The sequence below is a fragment of the Neophocaena asiaeorientalis genome, unplaced genomic scaffold, assembly GCF_003031525.2.
Source record: "Neophocaena asiaeorientalis asiaeorientalis breed wild unplaced genomic scaffold, Neophocaena_asiaeorientalis_V1.1 scaffold964, whole genome shotgun sequence".
Taxonomy (NCBI): domain Eukaryota; kingdom Metazoa; phylum Chordata; class Mammalia; order Artiodactyla; family Phocoenidae; genus Neophocaena; species Neophocaena asiaeorientalis.
In genome coordinates, this window is record NW_020175787.1 from 259,837 (window position 1) to 275,446 (window position 15,610).

Consider the following 15,610-nt stretch of genomic DNA (forward strand, 5'->3'; position numbering starts at 1 on the left):
CCCTGGATGCCTGCCCGTACTCCTAACCCTAACTTATCCTGCAGCTACTCATACACACACTACCCCACTCTCCACTAGGCATTCACACGGGTCACATTAAAATGCAAATGTCATCCTGTCCTTCTTGGGCCTACACTGTCAGTGGTTTCCTATCACTTGGAGGATGAAAAGAAAGATCCTTTGCCCACCTTCTGCACTCCCCAATCCCCCTGCTCTCCCTCTGGCCCTGTTACACAGGCCTTTTCTCACCTCTTCTCTAGCTGTAACTTCTGCCTCAGGCCCTTTGCACAGGTTCTTTCTTCTGCCTAGGATTCTCCCCGTACCCCATCCTCCCCTGCATATAGTTCAGATCTCCTCACAAAGATCATTTCCTTAGGGAATCCTTCCCCAAGAAGAGATAGGTCCCTCCATCCTGTCAAATGCTTTCACAGTAATGGCTAACGTACACACAAGCGCAGTACTATTCTTTGGAACTCTTCTGTGCATTTCTGCTTAGAACTCATTTACTCCTCATGGCAACCCTATGAGGTAGAAATTATAATTATCTCTGTTTTATGGGTGAAGAAACTGAGGGACCAAGAAGTTATGTAACTTACCCAAGGTCACCTAGTTAATAAGAGGCAAAGTGGGAATTTGAACACAGGCAGCATGACTCCAGTATAGCTTTTTTTTTTTTTTTAATTTATTTTTGGCTGCGTTGGATCTTTGTTGCTGCACACCAGCTTTCTCTAGTTGTGGAGAGCAGGGGCTACTCTTCATTGCGGTGCACGGACTCCTCATTGCAGTGGCTTCTCTTGTAGTGGAGCACGGGCTCTAGGCGCTCAGGCTTCAGTAGTTGTGGCTCACAGGCTCAGTAGTTGTGGCGCACGGGCTTAGTTGCTCTGCGGCATGTGGGATCTCCCCGGATCAGGGCTCGAACCCATGTCCCCTGCATTGGCAGATGAATTCTTAACCACTGCGCCACCAAGGAAGTCTCCAATTCTTCCATAAGAAAACACTATCCTTTTCCTTTCTGCACTTACTACTGTTTGTAACAATGTATTTGTATGACTATTTGTTTAGCTTGTGTCTCCCCCATTAGACTATAAGCTCTATTGGGGTAGAGACAGTTTTATCCCCAATAGTAGGTACTCAATAAATATTTGCTAAATAGCTGAATGTAAATTAGTCTCTCTCATCACATTCCATCAGTCACCTGGTCCTGTCCCTGTTTCTTCCTAGAGCAGCAGTTCCTAAGCCTAGGAGGTTCAGGTATGTGCTTATCCATGTCCTAAAACTGGATGCAAAACGTCATGTGTCTGTACACTTCAAATTTTTCTACAGCAAAGGTTAGGTTCGTGCTGTCTCCAGTTTCTCGATGGATCCATGAAGTTAAGAATAGCTGATTCAAATATTCCCCAGCCTAGGTCACCCTCTCCCTGCCAACCTCCCCTCCACAACTACAACACCCTCACGTCCAGTTTTGTTCTCCATAAATCCATCTTCCATGCTTTGGTCATAGCAATCTTTTAAAAACATAAACCCAGGTCACCCTCCTGCATAAAATCCGTCAGAGACTATCTATTATCCTTGGAGCAAAGGTGCAAACTGTGGCTGGGGGGAGGGGGTGCAGTAGGCCCTGCTAACTTCTCCATCCTTTTGTGTCCTCACTCGTTCCCTCAACCCTCCAACTCTACAGCCCAGCAGCACAGACTTGGATTTATATCTGGGTTTCCCAGCCTGTACCAGAGTGGTTTCTCCCGTCTATACTCATGCAGTGCCCTCTGCGTGGGATGCCATCCCTCTCCTCTGCACCTAGAAATTCCTACTCCATCTTTAAGCTTAAGCGTAGATATCTCCCTGGGGTCAGGGGCCCCTCCTTCTTTCTCCCACAGGCTGTATCTGTCCCGGACAATGCACGGAAGACATTGAACCATAGTTGCTTGGTTACCGACTGTCTCTCTCCTCCCTATGAGCTTTGAGGGCGGCTGCCATATCTTATTCATCTTTTTATCCCCCAATCCTAGCCTAGCGCTAGCCCAAGGTATGGTGCTCAGTAAGTATTTGTTCAGTGAATGAACGAACAATGACAAATAGTACTTGGTTTATGGGTTCTAAAACACTTGTGAAATGAATAAATGAGTGGGTAACTGCAAGTTCGGGTCTAGAGAGAGCTGGAGATTAGGATGTTCAGAGATGAGTAAAACCTGACCGCAGCTGTCAGACAGCTAAGTGGAAGACAAATCTCCAGGAACGAGTCCGAAGGATTTAAGAGGAAGTCATTCGAATCGTGGCCGGCCCAGGGGGCGTATCCGGTCTGACCACGCCCTCCCAGCCAATGGGCGGTCTCGTTGTCCTCCCTGCCTCCGCCCCTTACACCCACCGGTGAGGGGCCGGCCACTCCTGGAGATAAGACTACATGTTCCGGCGTGCCGCGCGGCGGGTGAAGGAGGAGCCGGAAGTGGGGGGCGCGAGGTCTAAGGGTAAGAGGGAAGTGGCGGGCGGGGACTGAGGGGGGCGTGCAGGTAAGCCGACAAGCCGGGGGTTGCGGGCATGGCCGAGGCCAGGAAGCGGCGGGAGCTGCTTCCCCTGATCTACCAGCATCTGCTGCAGGCGGGCTTTGTGCGCGCGGCGCGGGAAGTGAAGGAGCAGAGCGGCCAGGTAAGCGTGCCCGGGCCGTGTGCGAGGGCCGCGTGCAAGATGTGAAGAGAGGAGGCCCGTGCCTCCTCCCTTGGCGGCCTGGAGGGCGCCCAGAGCCGGATACCCGCGGTGCTCCGGGACGCGGCCTAGGGTGCCGAAGGAGGCTCAGCCTCTGCTCCCCACCCCTGCGGCCCCCAGTTCTTATGGGCCTCAGTTTCCCTGTCTGTGCAGTGGGCGGGCTGGGACGTGAGATACGACGCTCAGGGCTTTATAATTCCCGCGCCCCTTACCTCCACCCCCTTCCTGGGAGCGGCAGTTTAAAGTTTCCGAAGTCTCGGGCCACGTGGCTCGGCGCGGCTCCCTGGGGCGAGAAGGTTGCTGCGAGTCTGAGAGGTGGATTGCGACCAGCTCTGGTGGGGCGAAAGAGCGCCAAGAGAGGGGGTCTGAAGCCCCTTAATTGAGCTGGAGCTCAAGCCCTTAGCAGCCCTTCTGTACTGAGTCGGACAGCTTTGGGATTCGAACTCGTGGTGCAGTCATTTCACTTCATCCGTTCTTTGAGCAGCTGTTAATCTGGCGGTCAGAGTGCTGATGACAGAATAGTGAGCACGGTCCCTCAATTCACTGTTTAGAGTTTACAGTCTGAATTTGGTAGGGGAGATAGACATAAATCAAAGAACCATAAAAGCACCTGTACACTTAACACTGCATTAAGTGCCGAGAACGAGAGGCATAGGGTGCTAAGACAAGAATGGCAGCTTGCCCTCGTCAGGGATATCCAGGGTTGCTTTCCTGAGGAAGTGGATGTTGCTTTGAGATCTGAGAGAAGGGAGGTGGATATTCCAAGCAGAGGTGCAAATTGTTGCATATGTACTGCCCCAGAAAATTGACTGAAGTATGGAGTACAAGGGTGATAGAGGTCCCTGGGGAGACAGAGGCAGGGAGTTGGCTTACTTTGGTTTTCATCTGAAGAGCAGTGGTAAGCCACGGGGAAGTTTTAAGCTGGTATGGTGGCTACTGACTTGGTTAATCAGTACCCCTTGGCTGTGGTGGAGGCTGTGGTCATGATGCTTGCTCTCAGGACCTCCTGGAGAAACTAAAGGATGATGGGCCTTATGACATTACCTGTGCTTTTTCCAGTTTTCTTTGGACCTCGGTAGCCCTTCTTACTCCAGTTAACATGACTTAACAGCTACAGGGGGTGAAGGAGAATACCCATCTGCTTTGGGGCATTTACCTAAGCAAAAGTATCCTGCCCTCATGGAGCACACGTTCCAGCAGGAGCCGAACGATGACTGATTTTTTTTTTTTTTTAAAGTTAATGATACAGTGTGTGGGGTGATGGTAGGTGCTAGCTATAAAAATAAGGCAGGTGTGGGGGAATAAAGAATGTCAGAGTTAAATTATCTATATAGGGTGGTCAGGAAACCCCAATGAGAAGGTGACATTCGGGCAAGGACCTGAAGGAAGTGAGGGAGTGAGCCGTAGAGTTGGCAGGAGAGAGCATTCCAGACAGAAGGAATTGCAAGCCCCCGTGCGGGCGGGGTGCCCTGACAGATTTGAGGGACAGTGAGGAGGCCAGTGTGCCAGGGGTAGAGGAGAGTGAAACTGACACTTTCAATTACTGTCAGTTACAGTCTCAATGTTACTGGCTCCTGTGCTGGGCACTGACTAGATGGTCTCCATCAGGCCTGACAGCAACATCTTAGGTGGGTACTGCTGTTATCCCCATGTTAGAAAGAAAGAACCAGAAGTTTGAAGAGGTGAAGAGAGTAGCCCATCCAGTTAACACAGGCACTATGCCTGAGTCCAGGTGCACCCTCTTGACCACTCTGCCTAAGTCCCCGGCACTGCCCTCGCCCCACATTACTCACTCAGCCTCCTTGGGGCACTTGACACCCCAGGTTCTTGATATTTGCAGAGAGAATAGGCTTCTGATCTTGGCTCCAAAGGCCTCTGCTTCTACCAAAGGACTGGCACCATTTGGTTCCAGTCTCTTCCCAGCGGGTGAGCTGACAGTGCGGTGTCTGGGCTGTGGTTCGTACTGTCCTGGGGAGATTGACCAGCCTGGCTTTTGAAAGCCTTCTGAAAGGTCAGGGGTGGAAAAAGCCCTGTCTCGTGGCACCTAAGCCTGGAGAGTGCCAGGAAGGCTGGGGGCTGGATAAATGCTAGCCTGGAACATTCCAACTCTAATCTTCAAAGGTACTCCTCACCAACATGTTGTCTTAAAAGGTTTTAGCTGGAAATACTTGCCCTGCTTGTCTCTGGAAGGTTTGGGTGGTACTGGAAGGGTCAAGCAGACATACTTCCCAGAACAGAAAGACCCCCTTCTCAACCACCTCTCTGTAGATCATGACGTTGTGAGAGTGGGGCCCAAGGAGGACCCTTACTGTGCTTGGGGGATTGATTGCTGCTTTCTCTTTACTTCTCTGCAGAAAAGTTTCCTGACTCAGCCTGTAACCCTTCTGGACATCTATACACACTGGCAACAGTAAGTCTAATGGGACTGAGAGAGTACAGCAGGGACACTGCAAGCCCTCAGCTTGGGATCAGCTAGGATACTAATCTGGTCTAAGATCTGTCCCCATAGCCCACCGTAGATACTATTATCACCTCCAGGAAACCAGGTCACAGATACGGGTGTCTGGTAATGGAGAGGACACTGAGCTGTGATCAGTGCCTCTTAAGGACAAAAGCTTCTCAGCAGCTTTTATTATTCATTCAATCAGTAAACATTTATTGAGTAACTACTGAATGCCAGGCTCTGTTCTAAGTACAAAGGTATTGTCATGAGTGAGACATACATGGTTCCTTTTTTCCTGGAGCTGACATTGGAGTCCAGGAAGGTAAGCACACCTCAGAAAAAACAAATGAGTGTAAAATTATAGTGGTAGTAAGGGTTATGCAAAGAGGTGCCCAGTGCCAAAACTACCTAAACAGGTTAGCCTAGCCTCATTTGGGGGTTTAGGGGAGGCTTCCCTGAAGTGACCTTTGATTTGAGAGCTGCAGGGAGTAGGGGAGTGAACGAGGCAATAGGTGTGGAGGGGCCAGTAGAGTGTACCTGGTAGAGGGAACTACTGGTCTGAGGCCTGTAGCTGCGGGCACAGTGCAGACGAGGCTGGACCGTGGGCAGGGCCCACTCCACGCAAGGCCTGATCATCCATGGGGAGCAGTTGTGTCTTTGCCCCAAGAGCCGTGGGAGCCATGGAAGGGTGAAGCAGAGTGGTGAGATCACTGCAGCATGGCACGGCCAGTTGAGGCTGTGGATATCATTATCTAGGCAAGAGCTGATGGAGCTTGAGGCAGTAATAACATGGGAGGGAGACAGTAGATTCCAGGAATGTGAGAGGATGAGATGAGGGTCCGCGGATGGTTTGGAGAGGCAGTCTAGTCCACTGCCAGGTGTCTGACTTGTACACCTGAGTGGAAGGAACCCAATTTGGAGGGAAAGATTTCAAAGACCTGTTGAATGTGAAATGCCTGTAAAACCTGGGAAACAAGGAGGGGAATAATCTAAGGACATATCAGCAGAGGAATGGTTTGAAAATGAAGGAGGGATAATCGTTCTCTCCATGAACTGGCCTGACCACAGCCAACTACGGGAGTGAAGGACCTGCAGTCATGTCCCATGAGGAATGATAGTGAATACTGAACCGTCTGGGATGGGAAAGAGATGTCAGAGGGGCAGGCAAGGGACCTCTGTATGCACATCTTTGAAGACAAAGGGAGTGGGGTGTTCCCTGGGGCCCGAGAGACTGAAGTGGGACCCATATGTACCTGCTTTAGGAAGACAGGTTTCAGCTTCTGAATAAAAGCAGTGGGTCATCAGAGCTCTCCAGAAATGAGGTAGGCTACAGTGGAGTTGTGAGTTCCTTGTCGTCAGAGGTGTGTAAACAAAGGCAGGCATGGTGTGGAAGGGATCCAAGCTTCCAGTAGAGAGCTAAGGTCTTTGAGAGCCCTATCAACCCTCAGTTCTTGGCTCTCCTCTGCTGCTGAGGTGAGCACAGGGCACACCCCCACTTCCTTTCCCACTTGCCTAGGTGTTTGTGTGTTTGCACAGCACTTCCTTCCCCAGAGAACTCCTTCGGTGAGCCGCAGCGCACACCCTTCCCCGCCACCAGCCCCTTCTGTGGGTGAGGAGTACTGACTGGGATGAGGACCTCACAGTCTAACCTAGTGGTTCAAACCCAGCAACTAGCCGTATGACCTTGGACAAACTTGGCCTCCCCAAGTGTGTCTCCATCCGTAAAATGAAGATAATAATGGTAAAGTGCTAAACCTAGCCATTGGAGGCATCCCCCTCCCACCCCCACTCACCTCCGTATTTATCGAGCACTTACTGTGAGCCAGAACTGTTCTTGATATAGCTGGGAGCAAACTGGAGAAAAATCCCTGCCCTTGTGAAACTTACATTCTGTTGGGAGGAGAGAGGCAGAGTGAACTGATACATGTAGTAAATGAAACCTGTTTTTGCAGAAGATTCCCTGGGAACAAGGGACCCAAGCAGCACATCCCAAACTGGCAGAGCAGCATCCGTCCCATCTGGAGAACATGGGGCACAGACAGTGACTCCCTCGGGGCAGGAGGCTGGGGTCAGGGGAGATGATGCTCGAAAGTTCCAGCAACTCAGCCATCTGGGTGCTTATCCTCCCCAGTGCCTGAGACTTACTCTTTGACTCTGGGCAACTCACTTGCCCGTGAGACTCATGCTATGTGCTCAAGGTACTGAGGGAGCTGGAAAAGGTTCCTGCCTGCCCTCCTCTCCAGGGGCCTGGCTGTGCAGTGGGGGCTTCAAGCAGGAAGTAGATAAAATAACAGGAGAGAGGAACGTGCTCTGAAGAAAATGAAACAGGATGGCAGGGCAGAGAATGTCTTAGGGGAGGGGGGGTGATCAGGGAGGGCCTCTCTGAGGAGGCTGTATTCGAGTTGAGGCCTGAAGGACAATAGGGACCGACCTGGGCAGACTCTTCCAGGAAGAGGGCACTGCAGGTGCCACAAGTTCTGGAGGAGGGAGGAGCCTGGATGGTGCTGTGAAGTGTCTATAGTGCTGGCACTTAGCGCTCAGTGACTCTTAGCAGCTGTTATATAATATTGTCCACCCTTCCTGAATATTTGAAGACTCATAGACAATTGTAAAAATACGATGAAATGAGTGAAAATGCAGAACACAAAATTGTATCTAACACTGTGTTTCATCACTGTTTAAACTCTCCTCATGCACGTTTCCTTTGGGGGCAGGGAGGATGTGGGGAGGTCTTCCTTTTCAACTCTCCTGGGGTTGTCCTTGTCACCCGGTTGAACTAGCCAGTCACCCTTGTCCTGCAGAACCTCGGAGATTGGCCAGAAGCGGAAGGCAGAGGAAGATGCAGCCCTGCAGGCCAAGAAGACCCGCGTGTCAGACCCCATTACCAGCTCCGAGAGCTCAGAAGAGGAGGAGGAGGTGGCGCAGGAGGCAGAAGCAGGAAGCACCAAAGCCAGTAAGAGCGCTGTGTGCCGGGGGCTCAACTCAGCGCCCTGCACCTTTCGGGAACAGGCTGTTGTATACTGGATTGTTCCAGGGGAGGGTCCACCTCCAGCTTCTCCTTCAGTGAGCCCTCAGAGGACCGGCCCTTTTAGAGGGAAGGTTGGAAGGGTCCCACATACCTATTTCAGTCTTGATTTGAGCCCTTCCTCTGGGCCAGACATCGTGTCCCAGGGGCTAGGAATCCAATGGTGAACAAAAACATGGATGGGCCCTTACAGTCTAATTTGGGGTACGTGGAGTCAGCCCCTCCAGTGGGGCCCAGGAGCTGCATTTTTACAAGCCCTCCAGGTGATTCTGGTAAAGATAGAAAGAAGCCCACATTTTCAGAAGAACTGCTAGAGAGATTTCAGAGAGGGCAGCTGGCGGGCACCTCTTCTGTGTGCTTACGGGCTGCTTCAGGAGTTGCCGATCTTCCTGTTATTTTGGAAGTGTGCAGGTTAGCACTGGCAGGCCGTCCCGGGCACTCTGGTTTCAGGGTGTTGGCAGGGGTGACCCGGGGAGGCCTTCACAGCCCCTTCTCCCCATGTTCTCAGGGCAGTTTGTACTTTAACCAACAGTGGTCATAGCTCCACAGAGGAATTATCGTTCTTCTTTGCATTATTGGTTTTTACTTACATAGAAGATAATTTCTTAATTTTTAAATATGTTTTCTGATTGTAAAAGAAATACAGGCTTTGTTATGGAGTATTCATTATAGAATATGTGAAAATTACTTTTCAGAAAGGTAGGGAAAAATTACCCATATTCTTGCCACATATAATTTGGCAAATTATTCTTCCATTTATTTTTCCTGAACATGTTTTTTCAAAGACTTGAGATCATACTGAATATGCATTTTATACCTTGCTTAATCTTTTAAAATTATAATGCAAAGCAAGTTCACTGTGAATTGTACAAAAGCATACAGAAGAAAAGTGGGAGGTTTCCTGTTCGCCTCGCCGGCTCCCCTTCCACTCCCTAAATGTATCTCCTGGAGGGTAGCTTACAGTGCTCTCCTTTGTATCTGAAATCATACAGATAGACATCCATACTTGCCTACTTCCATACCTACACACTATTTAAAACAAAAATTGTAAAATTTCCTACTGACGGGCTACTCGATATTAATAAATTTTTTAAGCTCTAATAATGGAATTCTAATTATACTTTTTAAGAGTCCTCATTGAGAGAAATATGCTGAAATATCTGTGGGCCACATGGTATGATGTCTGATGTTTTCTTCAGAATAATACTCAGCAGGGAAGGGCGAACAGGGGGACAGTTGAAATAAGATTGGCCACAAGTTGATAACGGTTGGGGCAGGGTGGTTTTATACACTTTCTCTCTACGTAGGAACGGGCTTAACATTTTCCGTGATTAAAAATAGAGAGAGATGGAATTAAATGTCAGGAAAAGAATTAGATCATATCATTCATCTCAACAACATCCTGTTTATTTCACAGCATACATTAGAAATCTTTCCCTAATCTGAGCTCTAAGGAGACGATACCCCGGTGTAAAAGCAACAAGAATCTGGAAATCTCGACATCTAACAGGGTCCCGGTCTCATGGTTCAGCTACTTCTCCACTGAGAAACCGCTTAATTCGAGCAGCTTTCTCTGTGGACCTGGGGCTGCCTGACCTGCTCCTGTCTCTCTGAGTGACGTTAGGGCTGCAGTGTGGCAGGTAGCCTGTGGGAATGGCACCCCTGGAGTTGTGCGGGACCTCCGGGGTAGTATGCGGCAGGACTAGGAGCCAATCCCTTTTCCTCTGGGGGCTTCAGCATCTCGTGCCACCAGGGAATTGGGACCCCATCGGGGATGCAGACACATGGCTTTCATGTCGTCACTCTCCTCTCTTGCTCCTGGGGGATGTGGCTGATGTACCACCAAGCTCTTTCCCAGTCCAGGCTCAGCCTCAGATCTCATGCCAGCCCCAGGCAGCCATACCAGTTGAATTATTAGGTGAGCTGAGCCTGTTTGCCACTCACCCATGAGAACATGCTCATCTGGCTCACCCAACCAGTGTTTGTGTCTTGCAGTCCCGGCACTAGCATCTACCAACTCCTCAGCCACGGGGATGGTTTTGCCTTCAAGTGTGAAAGAAAAAGCCAAGGTGAGTGAGACCACCTTCCAAGCTGTCGCCCGTGGGAGTTGAAGTGCCCTGTAGGACACAGTCCCCTGTGTCAGAGAAGGATAGGCTTGTGGGTAATTGCCCAACCCTTGGATTGGATTCAGATCTCAGCCTCAGTCGCAGTGTGATTGTGATCTGTCCCTTCACCTCTGTCGGCCTCAGTTTTTTTTTTTTTTCTGTAAGATGGGGCTAATACCTACCGCCATGGGCCACTGGGCACATTACATACCTGGAAGAGACAGTTCCTTTCCTCCTCCAGCCCTGCATCCACCTGTTCACTCAGCAAATCGTTAGCAATACAGTTATGTTCCAGGCACTGCACAAGGCAGTGGAGACACCAGAGCAGATAAGACACTGGTGGCTCTGAAAGCTTGAGAAGCATTTTATTTTGGGTTTTTTTTTTTTTTTTTTTTGGTTGATTTTGGCCGTGCCAGGGGGTTTGTGGGTTCTTAGTCCCCCGACCAGGGGTGGAACCTGTGCCCCCTGCAGTGGAAGTGTAGAGTCCTAACCACAGGACCACCAGGGAACTCCCTCAAGAATCACTTTCTAGGCTGGAAACTACTTGGAAAGTAGAATATCCTTTTTTGGTCATCCACAAAGCAGTGTCACAGGCACGTAAAGGATTATGTCCCTGATATTGCCTGTAGCATTAGCAAAAAATATGTAGAAAGAATTATGAGGCCATGGTAATGTCCACAACAAAATGCTCCTTACCACTGAGCAAAACTGCTGTGTCCCAAGAACTGTAATTCGGTTCTCTCCACACCTCTGTGAGGGGAGGTACCATTTTTAGCCCCACTTTGAAGATGAAGAAACTGAGGCTTAGGGAGGTAGTGTGCCCAGGCTCACAGGGCTAGGAAGTGGTGGAGCTGGGCTCAGATGTGGTCTGTGCTCTCATTTGCCAGGCCATACCCACTGTCTGTCACTCCTGTTCTGTGTAGGCAAAGACCAAGAAAGCCAGCAAGACGGTGAACTCCACGGCACACCCTGCCTCCGGGAAGGCAGTGGCCCACCTCCTCACCAGGAAGTCACCCCAGAAGGCGGCAGGGCCCTCGGCAAATACCATCCTGGTCTCAGAAACTGAGGAGGAGGGCGGTGTCTCGGCCCTCAGAACCACTGCCAAGGCTGGTGAGCGGCCCTGCCCTCTAGGACCAGGACCCCCGAGTGCGGGCTGAGGAAGCAGACCTGGGCGCTGCTTTGTCAGGCCCTGGGACCCTCTGGAATTCAGGAGGTTGTCTCTATGACAGCGAGGACCGCCACCTCAGGCCATTTTCCCCTCCCCTGGGTGAGGAAGAGTCAGCTGCAGGGACACCTCAGGCCTTGCGAGGGAGTGTGAGCAGCTGGGGTGGGCTTGGAGCCCTTTCTGGTTTATTGCTCTCAGGTGGGTGCAGGGCCTGCCGCAGAGGCTCAGAGGCTAAGCTGAGAGGCCTGGGCTTGCCTCCATCTCCCATGTAAAATAGGCATCTGCCCTGCCTGCTGCTGTGTGCTGGTGGAAAGAGATCATCTGAGCCATCAGCTTCTGGTGCTCGTGTACTGGGACCTAACATCACAGGCCTTACCGGGGCCTCAGAGCCGCGCAGGAGCTGCGGCGGGAGCGCTCGCACCTGGCCCTGAGTAGTTGGCGTGGAGGGTGCCGGCAAGGGGCGGGCGAGTCTGGAAAGGCCCTCAGTCCCTCCTTGTTTATTCCTCAGGAATGGCGGTCGCCAGCCAGGCCGCCAGCTCCAGCGAAGACACCTCCGGCTCGAGCGATGAGACGGACGTGGAGGTAATTGCCGCCCATCCTCAGGAGCTGCCCTCTGCAAACCTCTAACCCTCCTGGAGGCCTGGCCGGGGCCTCACCTACCAGGGGCACCAGATCAGTTCAGCAAGGGTGTCAGGGTGACCGGGAGCTGGGAAGGCTGAGGCCTGCGGAGGTGGGGAGCCAGGCGCTGCTCACTGCACTCTGGGCAGGCGAAGGTGTGGGGCTGGGGGGAAGAGACGCCATCCTGCCTGTGAGGTGGGGGGAAGCCTTCCTGGGAGAGGCGGCACTGGACTGCGGCCTTGACGCACAGGAGGCTTCAGCTTGGCTTCACCGGGGAGGGAGGAAGGGGGAGGGGTATTCGAGCGGGAAGAACTGCATGAGCAAAGGCCCTGGGGCAAAGGCCCCGGGGCAGGAGTGTGGCTGTCCAGGGCATTGGGGTGTGGGTGAGGCTGCTGCGGAGGCTCTGGGCCTGCTGGTGAATGCCAGGCCTCAGCACTGGCCAGGGGTAGGCAGGTCTTTTAGTCAGTGGCCGTGTCTATCTTGTGAACCGTGACCTGGGAGGAGTCCCCGCAGGTTATTCCTTATTGTGCACCTTCCAAGCGCCAGGCCTTGGGGAAACAGTGGTAAGCAGGACGGGTGGGGTTCCTGCTGCCGTGGGGAAGTGGAGGGGTCCCTCAGAAATTTAACTGCCGTGGTGATGGTTACTATGAAAGGGAAATGTGGAGAGCTCTGAGGCGCAGTAACAGGAATGTGACGCAGACAGAGGGACAGCAGGGGCAGAGGCAGACACAAAATGAGTTTGGTGCTTTTAAGCAACGGTGATCTGCAATTTCATGAATGAGGCGGAAAGTGATACAAGGTGAGGTCAGAAGTAGGCGGGGGCCAGATCCATGCCTGACCAAGAGGACTGCTGAGAGGAATTTGGGTTTTACTCTGGAGGCTGTGAGAAGCCACTGCAGGGCTACAGGCCCAGCGGCAAGGTGGCCTGACTTACGGTTCGGAAAGATGGCTTCTTGTGGCCTGGATCAGAGGACAGTGCTGAATAGATGTAATGGCGTGGTTGAGGGCTGTTGGAGTAGTGCTGGCAGGAGACGCTGGTGCCTGGCGCCAGGACACCCAGGGAAAGGTGTTGCAGAGGGAGAAAAGTAGCATTCAGGGATGGTTTGGCCTGGCCCCCACAGTGCTCCCTACCTTGCCTTCCTGCCTTAGCCAGTCACCCACGAAGGTAGAGACCTTGCTCCCAGCTACCCCGGGCCTAGCTGTGGGCTGCTCCCCACATTCTGTCCCACCGTTGGGCCCTCGTTACAGCCAGCCGTAAGGACGCCCTGGGCTCCCATCCCCCAGGCCCTGCCGAGGGAACGAGCAACACTCCTGGCCCTGGGAAACCAGCAGCCAAACACATAGCTTCAGTGGGCCAGAGCCCAGAGAGGGAAGGAATGTGCCCCAGGAATCTCAGCAAGCCAGTGCCAAGACTGGGGTTCAGATCCTAGTGTCCTGGCCCTTGGGGTGGCCACCATGACAAGACACTGTAGCTGGAGGGACAACCATGAGCTGTCCTGGTTGAGAGTGGTTGCCCCTCTGCTGGGCCCTGTGTGCCAGGTGGGAGAGGAGCATCGTGGTTGAGAGCTCTGCCCCCAGAGCCATATAGACATGGGTTCAAGTCACAGCTCTGCCCCTTAGTATTGGTGTTGAGTGGTTTAACCTCTCTGAGCCTTTTGCCCTTTACTGGAAAATAGGTGTAAAGACAGTACCTGTCTTAGGGAGTTGTTTGAGAACCAGATGACATTAGGAAAGAGCTTTACAAACTATGAAGCATCTTATACTCCTCAGGGGTGGAGAGGATTATCCTCTGATTCCATCGTCTTGTTCCAGGTGAAACCTGCAGTAAAACCACCACAGGTCAAAGCCTCAGCAGCTGCGGCCAAGGAGTCTCCAAGGAGAAGGGCGGCCCCGACCCCAGGGAAGGCGGGATGTGTGACACCCCAAGTCAGAGGGGGTGCCATGACCCCAGCCAGCAGGGCCAAGAAGCCAGAAGAGGTCTCAGAGAGCAGCGAGGAGTCCGAGAGTGAGGAGGGGGCCCCTGCGGGGACACCCAGCCAGGTGAGGCCCAAGGGAGGCCTGCTCCTCAGGGTTCCCTGGTTCCCTGGCCCCGAGACTGGTGGAGAAACTGTGTAATGAGCACCTTCCCTGCCAGAGGAGACCCGCCTTGGAGTTTGGGGAGAGGGAGGCGGGGCTATGGGAGTTGAAGGGCAAGGGCACCTGGTTTTGCTCCACCCGCTTCTGGAAATGACCTTTCCTGTCCAAGCAGTGGCCTGGAGTGGCTGCTTCCCAAAGGGCAGGTGCTGCACCCCACCCAGTCAATAACCACTCCCTTCACCTCAGTTTCCCTGTCTAGTAAATGGGCTGCTGTCCTTGTCCCAGCTAGTCCTGCTGCAAAGGGACTTGAGAAGTTTTAATTACCTGGTCCTCTGGCTTCTCAGGCCAAATCATGGCTTGTTAGCAAACAGGAATCCTCTTCCATTCCATCTGCTGGGACCCCCTTCTCCTCGCTTGGGTAGCCAGAGCTGCAGCTGGGCATGTCCTAAGGGAAAGCCAGAGAGGCTGGGAAGCTGTTGGAATCAGAGAACAGGGAGGAATAGGGGTGAGACAGGTGGTAAAAGGCCCCTGGGAGCCCTGAGCCTGCCCACCCTGGGGCAGGGCCATCGTGGAGAACTGCTATAAGGAACTGGGACCCAGGGGATGAGGCAGTAGTGGTCAGGTGAAATGGGCAGGGGTTGTGAAGGCCCCGGGAATGAGGAGGTATGGCCATACTGGCTGGCCGGCCATACCGGCTGGAGCACCAGTCAAGGTGGGGAGTCCAGAGAGAAGCAGGGGGTCTTGTGAGCCTCACTAAAGCTTCGAGCCTTATTCTTAAGGTGTCACAAGGGGGTTTTCAGAAGGAGGGGAGCAAACTGCACTTTCTCTTTTACTAGGTGAAGGCCTCCCAGAAAACTGTCCAGGTCAGAGCTGCCTCGGGTCCTGCCAAGGGGACCCCTGGGAAAGGGGCCACCCCAGCACCCCCTGGGAAGGCAGGGAAGCCAGAGGAGGACTCGGAGAGCAGCAGCGAGGAGTCAGACAGCGAGGAGGAGACGCCAGCTGCCCAGACCCTGCTGCAGGTGAGGCCTGGGAAGGGAGAGTCCCACAGCCAGTGCCCCATCCCAGGAGGCCTTCAGAGGGCTTGTTCTCTCGCTCCGCATGCACCCCAGCCATGCTCAGAGCCCTGCACCTTCTCACCATGTGGTGTGGTGTCTGCGGTGTCCTTAACCCTGTCCGCTCTCCTGTGTTTCCTCACGCCCACCGTCTAGGCTCCCTCCCCTGATACTGTTTCTCTCGCTCCAGGCAAAGCCCTCAGGGAAGCTCCCCCAGGTCAGAGCTACCGCAGCAGCACCTGCCCAGGTGCTTTCCCCTGGGAAAGGGGCCCCTCCAGCACCCCGTGGCAAGGCAGGGCCTGCAGCCATCCAGGCCCAGACCAGGGGGCAGGAGGAGGACTCAGACAGCAGCAGCGAGGAGTCAGACAGCGAGGGGGAGGCGTCCACAGCCGTGCCCCACACAACGAGCCTGGCTCAGGTGAGGCTGGA

At 53.0% G+C, this 15,610-nt stretch overlaps 1 protein-coding gene across 20 annotated transcripts in view; it reads left to right on the forward strand.

The window, feature by feature from the left end:
- The first annotated feature begins 2,499 nt into the window (after positions 1–2,499).
- TCOF1 (treacle ribosome biogenesis factor 1) overlaps positions 2,500–15,610 on the forward strand; it is a 41,035-nt gene continuing 27,924 nt past the window's right edge. For all 20 annotated transcript variants that reach the window (XR_003001400.1, XR_003001401.1, XR_003001404.1 and 17 more), the window contains exons 1-9: positions 2,500–2,640; positions 5,052–5,107; positions 7,942–8,093; positions 10,161–10,234; positions 11,194–11,380; positions 11,944–12,017; positions 13,866–14,093; positions 14,966–15,148; positions 15,372–15,599. Coding sequence is in view for 11 of the 20 variants with exons in the window: in XM_024732235.1 (XP_024588003.1) it covers positions 2,533–2,640; positions 5,052–5,107; positions 7,942–8,093; positions 10,161–10,234; positions 11,194–11,380; positions 11,944–12,017; positions 13,866–14,093; positions 14,966–15,148; positions 15,372–15,599 (1,290 nt within the window). In the remaining 9 variants the exon portion in view is untranslated. The remainder of the gene's footprint in view (positions 2,641–5,051; positions 5,108–7,941; positions 8,094–10,160; positions 10,235–11,193; positions 11,381–11,943; positions 12,018–13,865; positions 14,094–14,965; positions 15,149–15,371; positions 15,600–15,610) is intronic.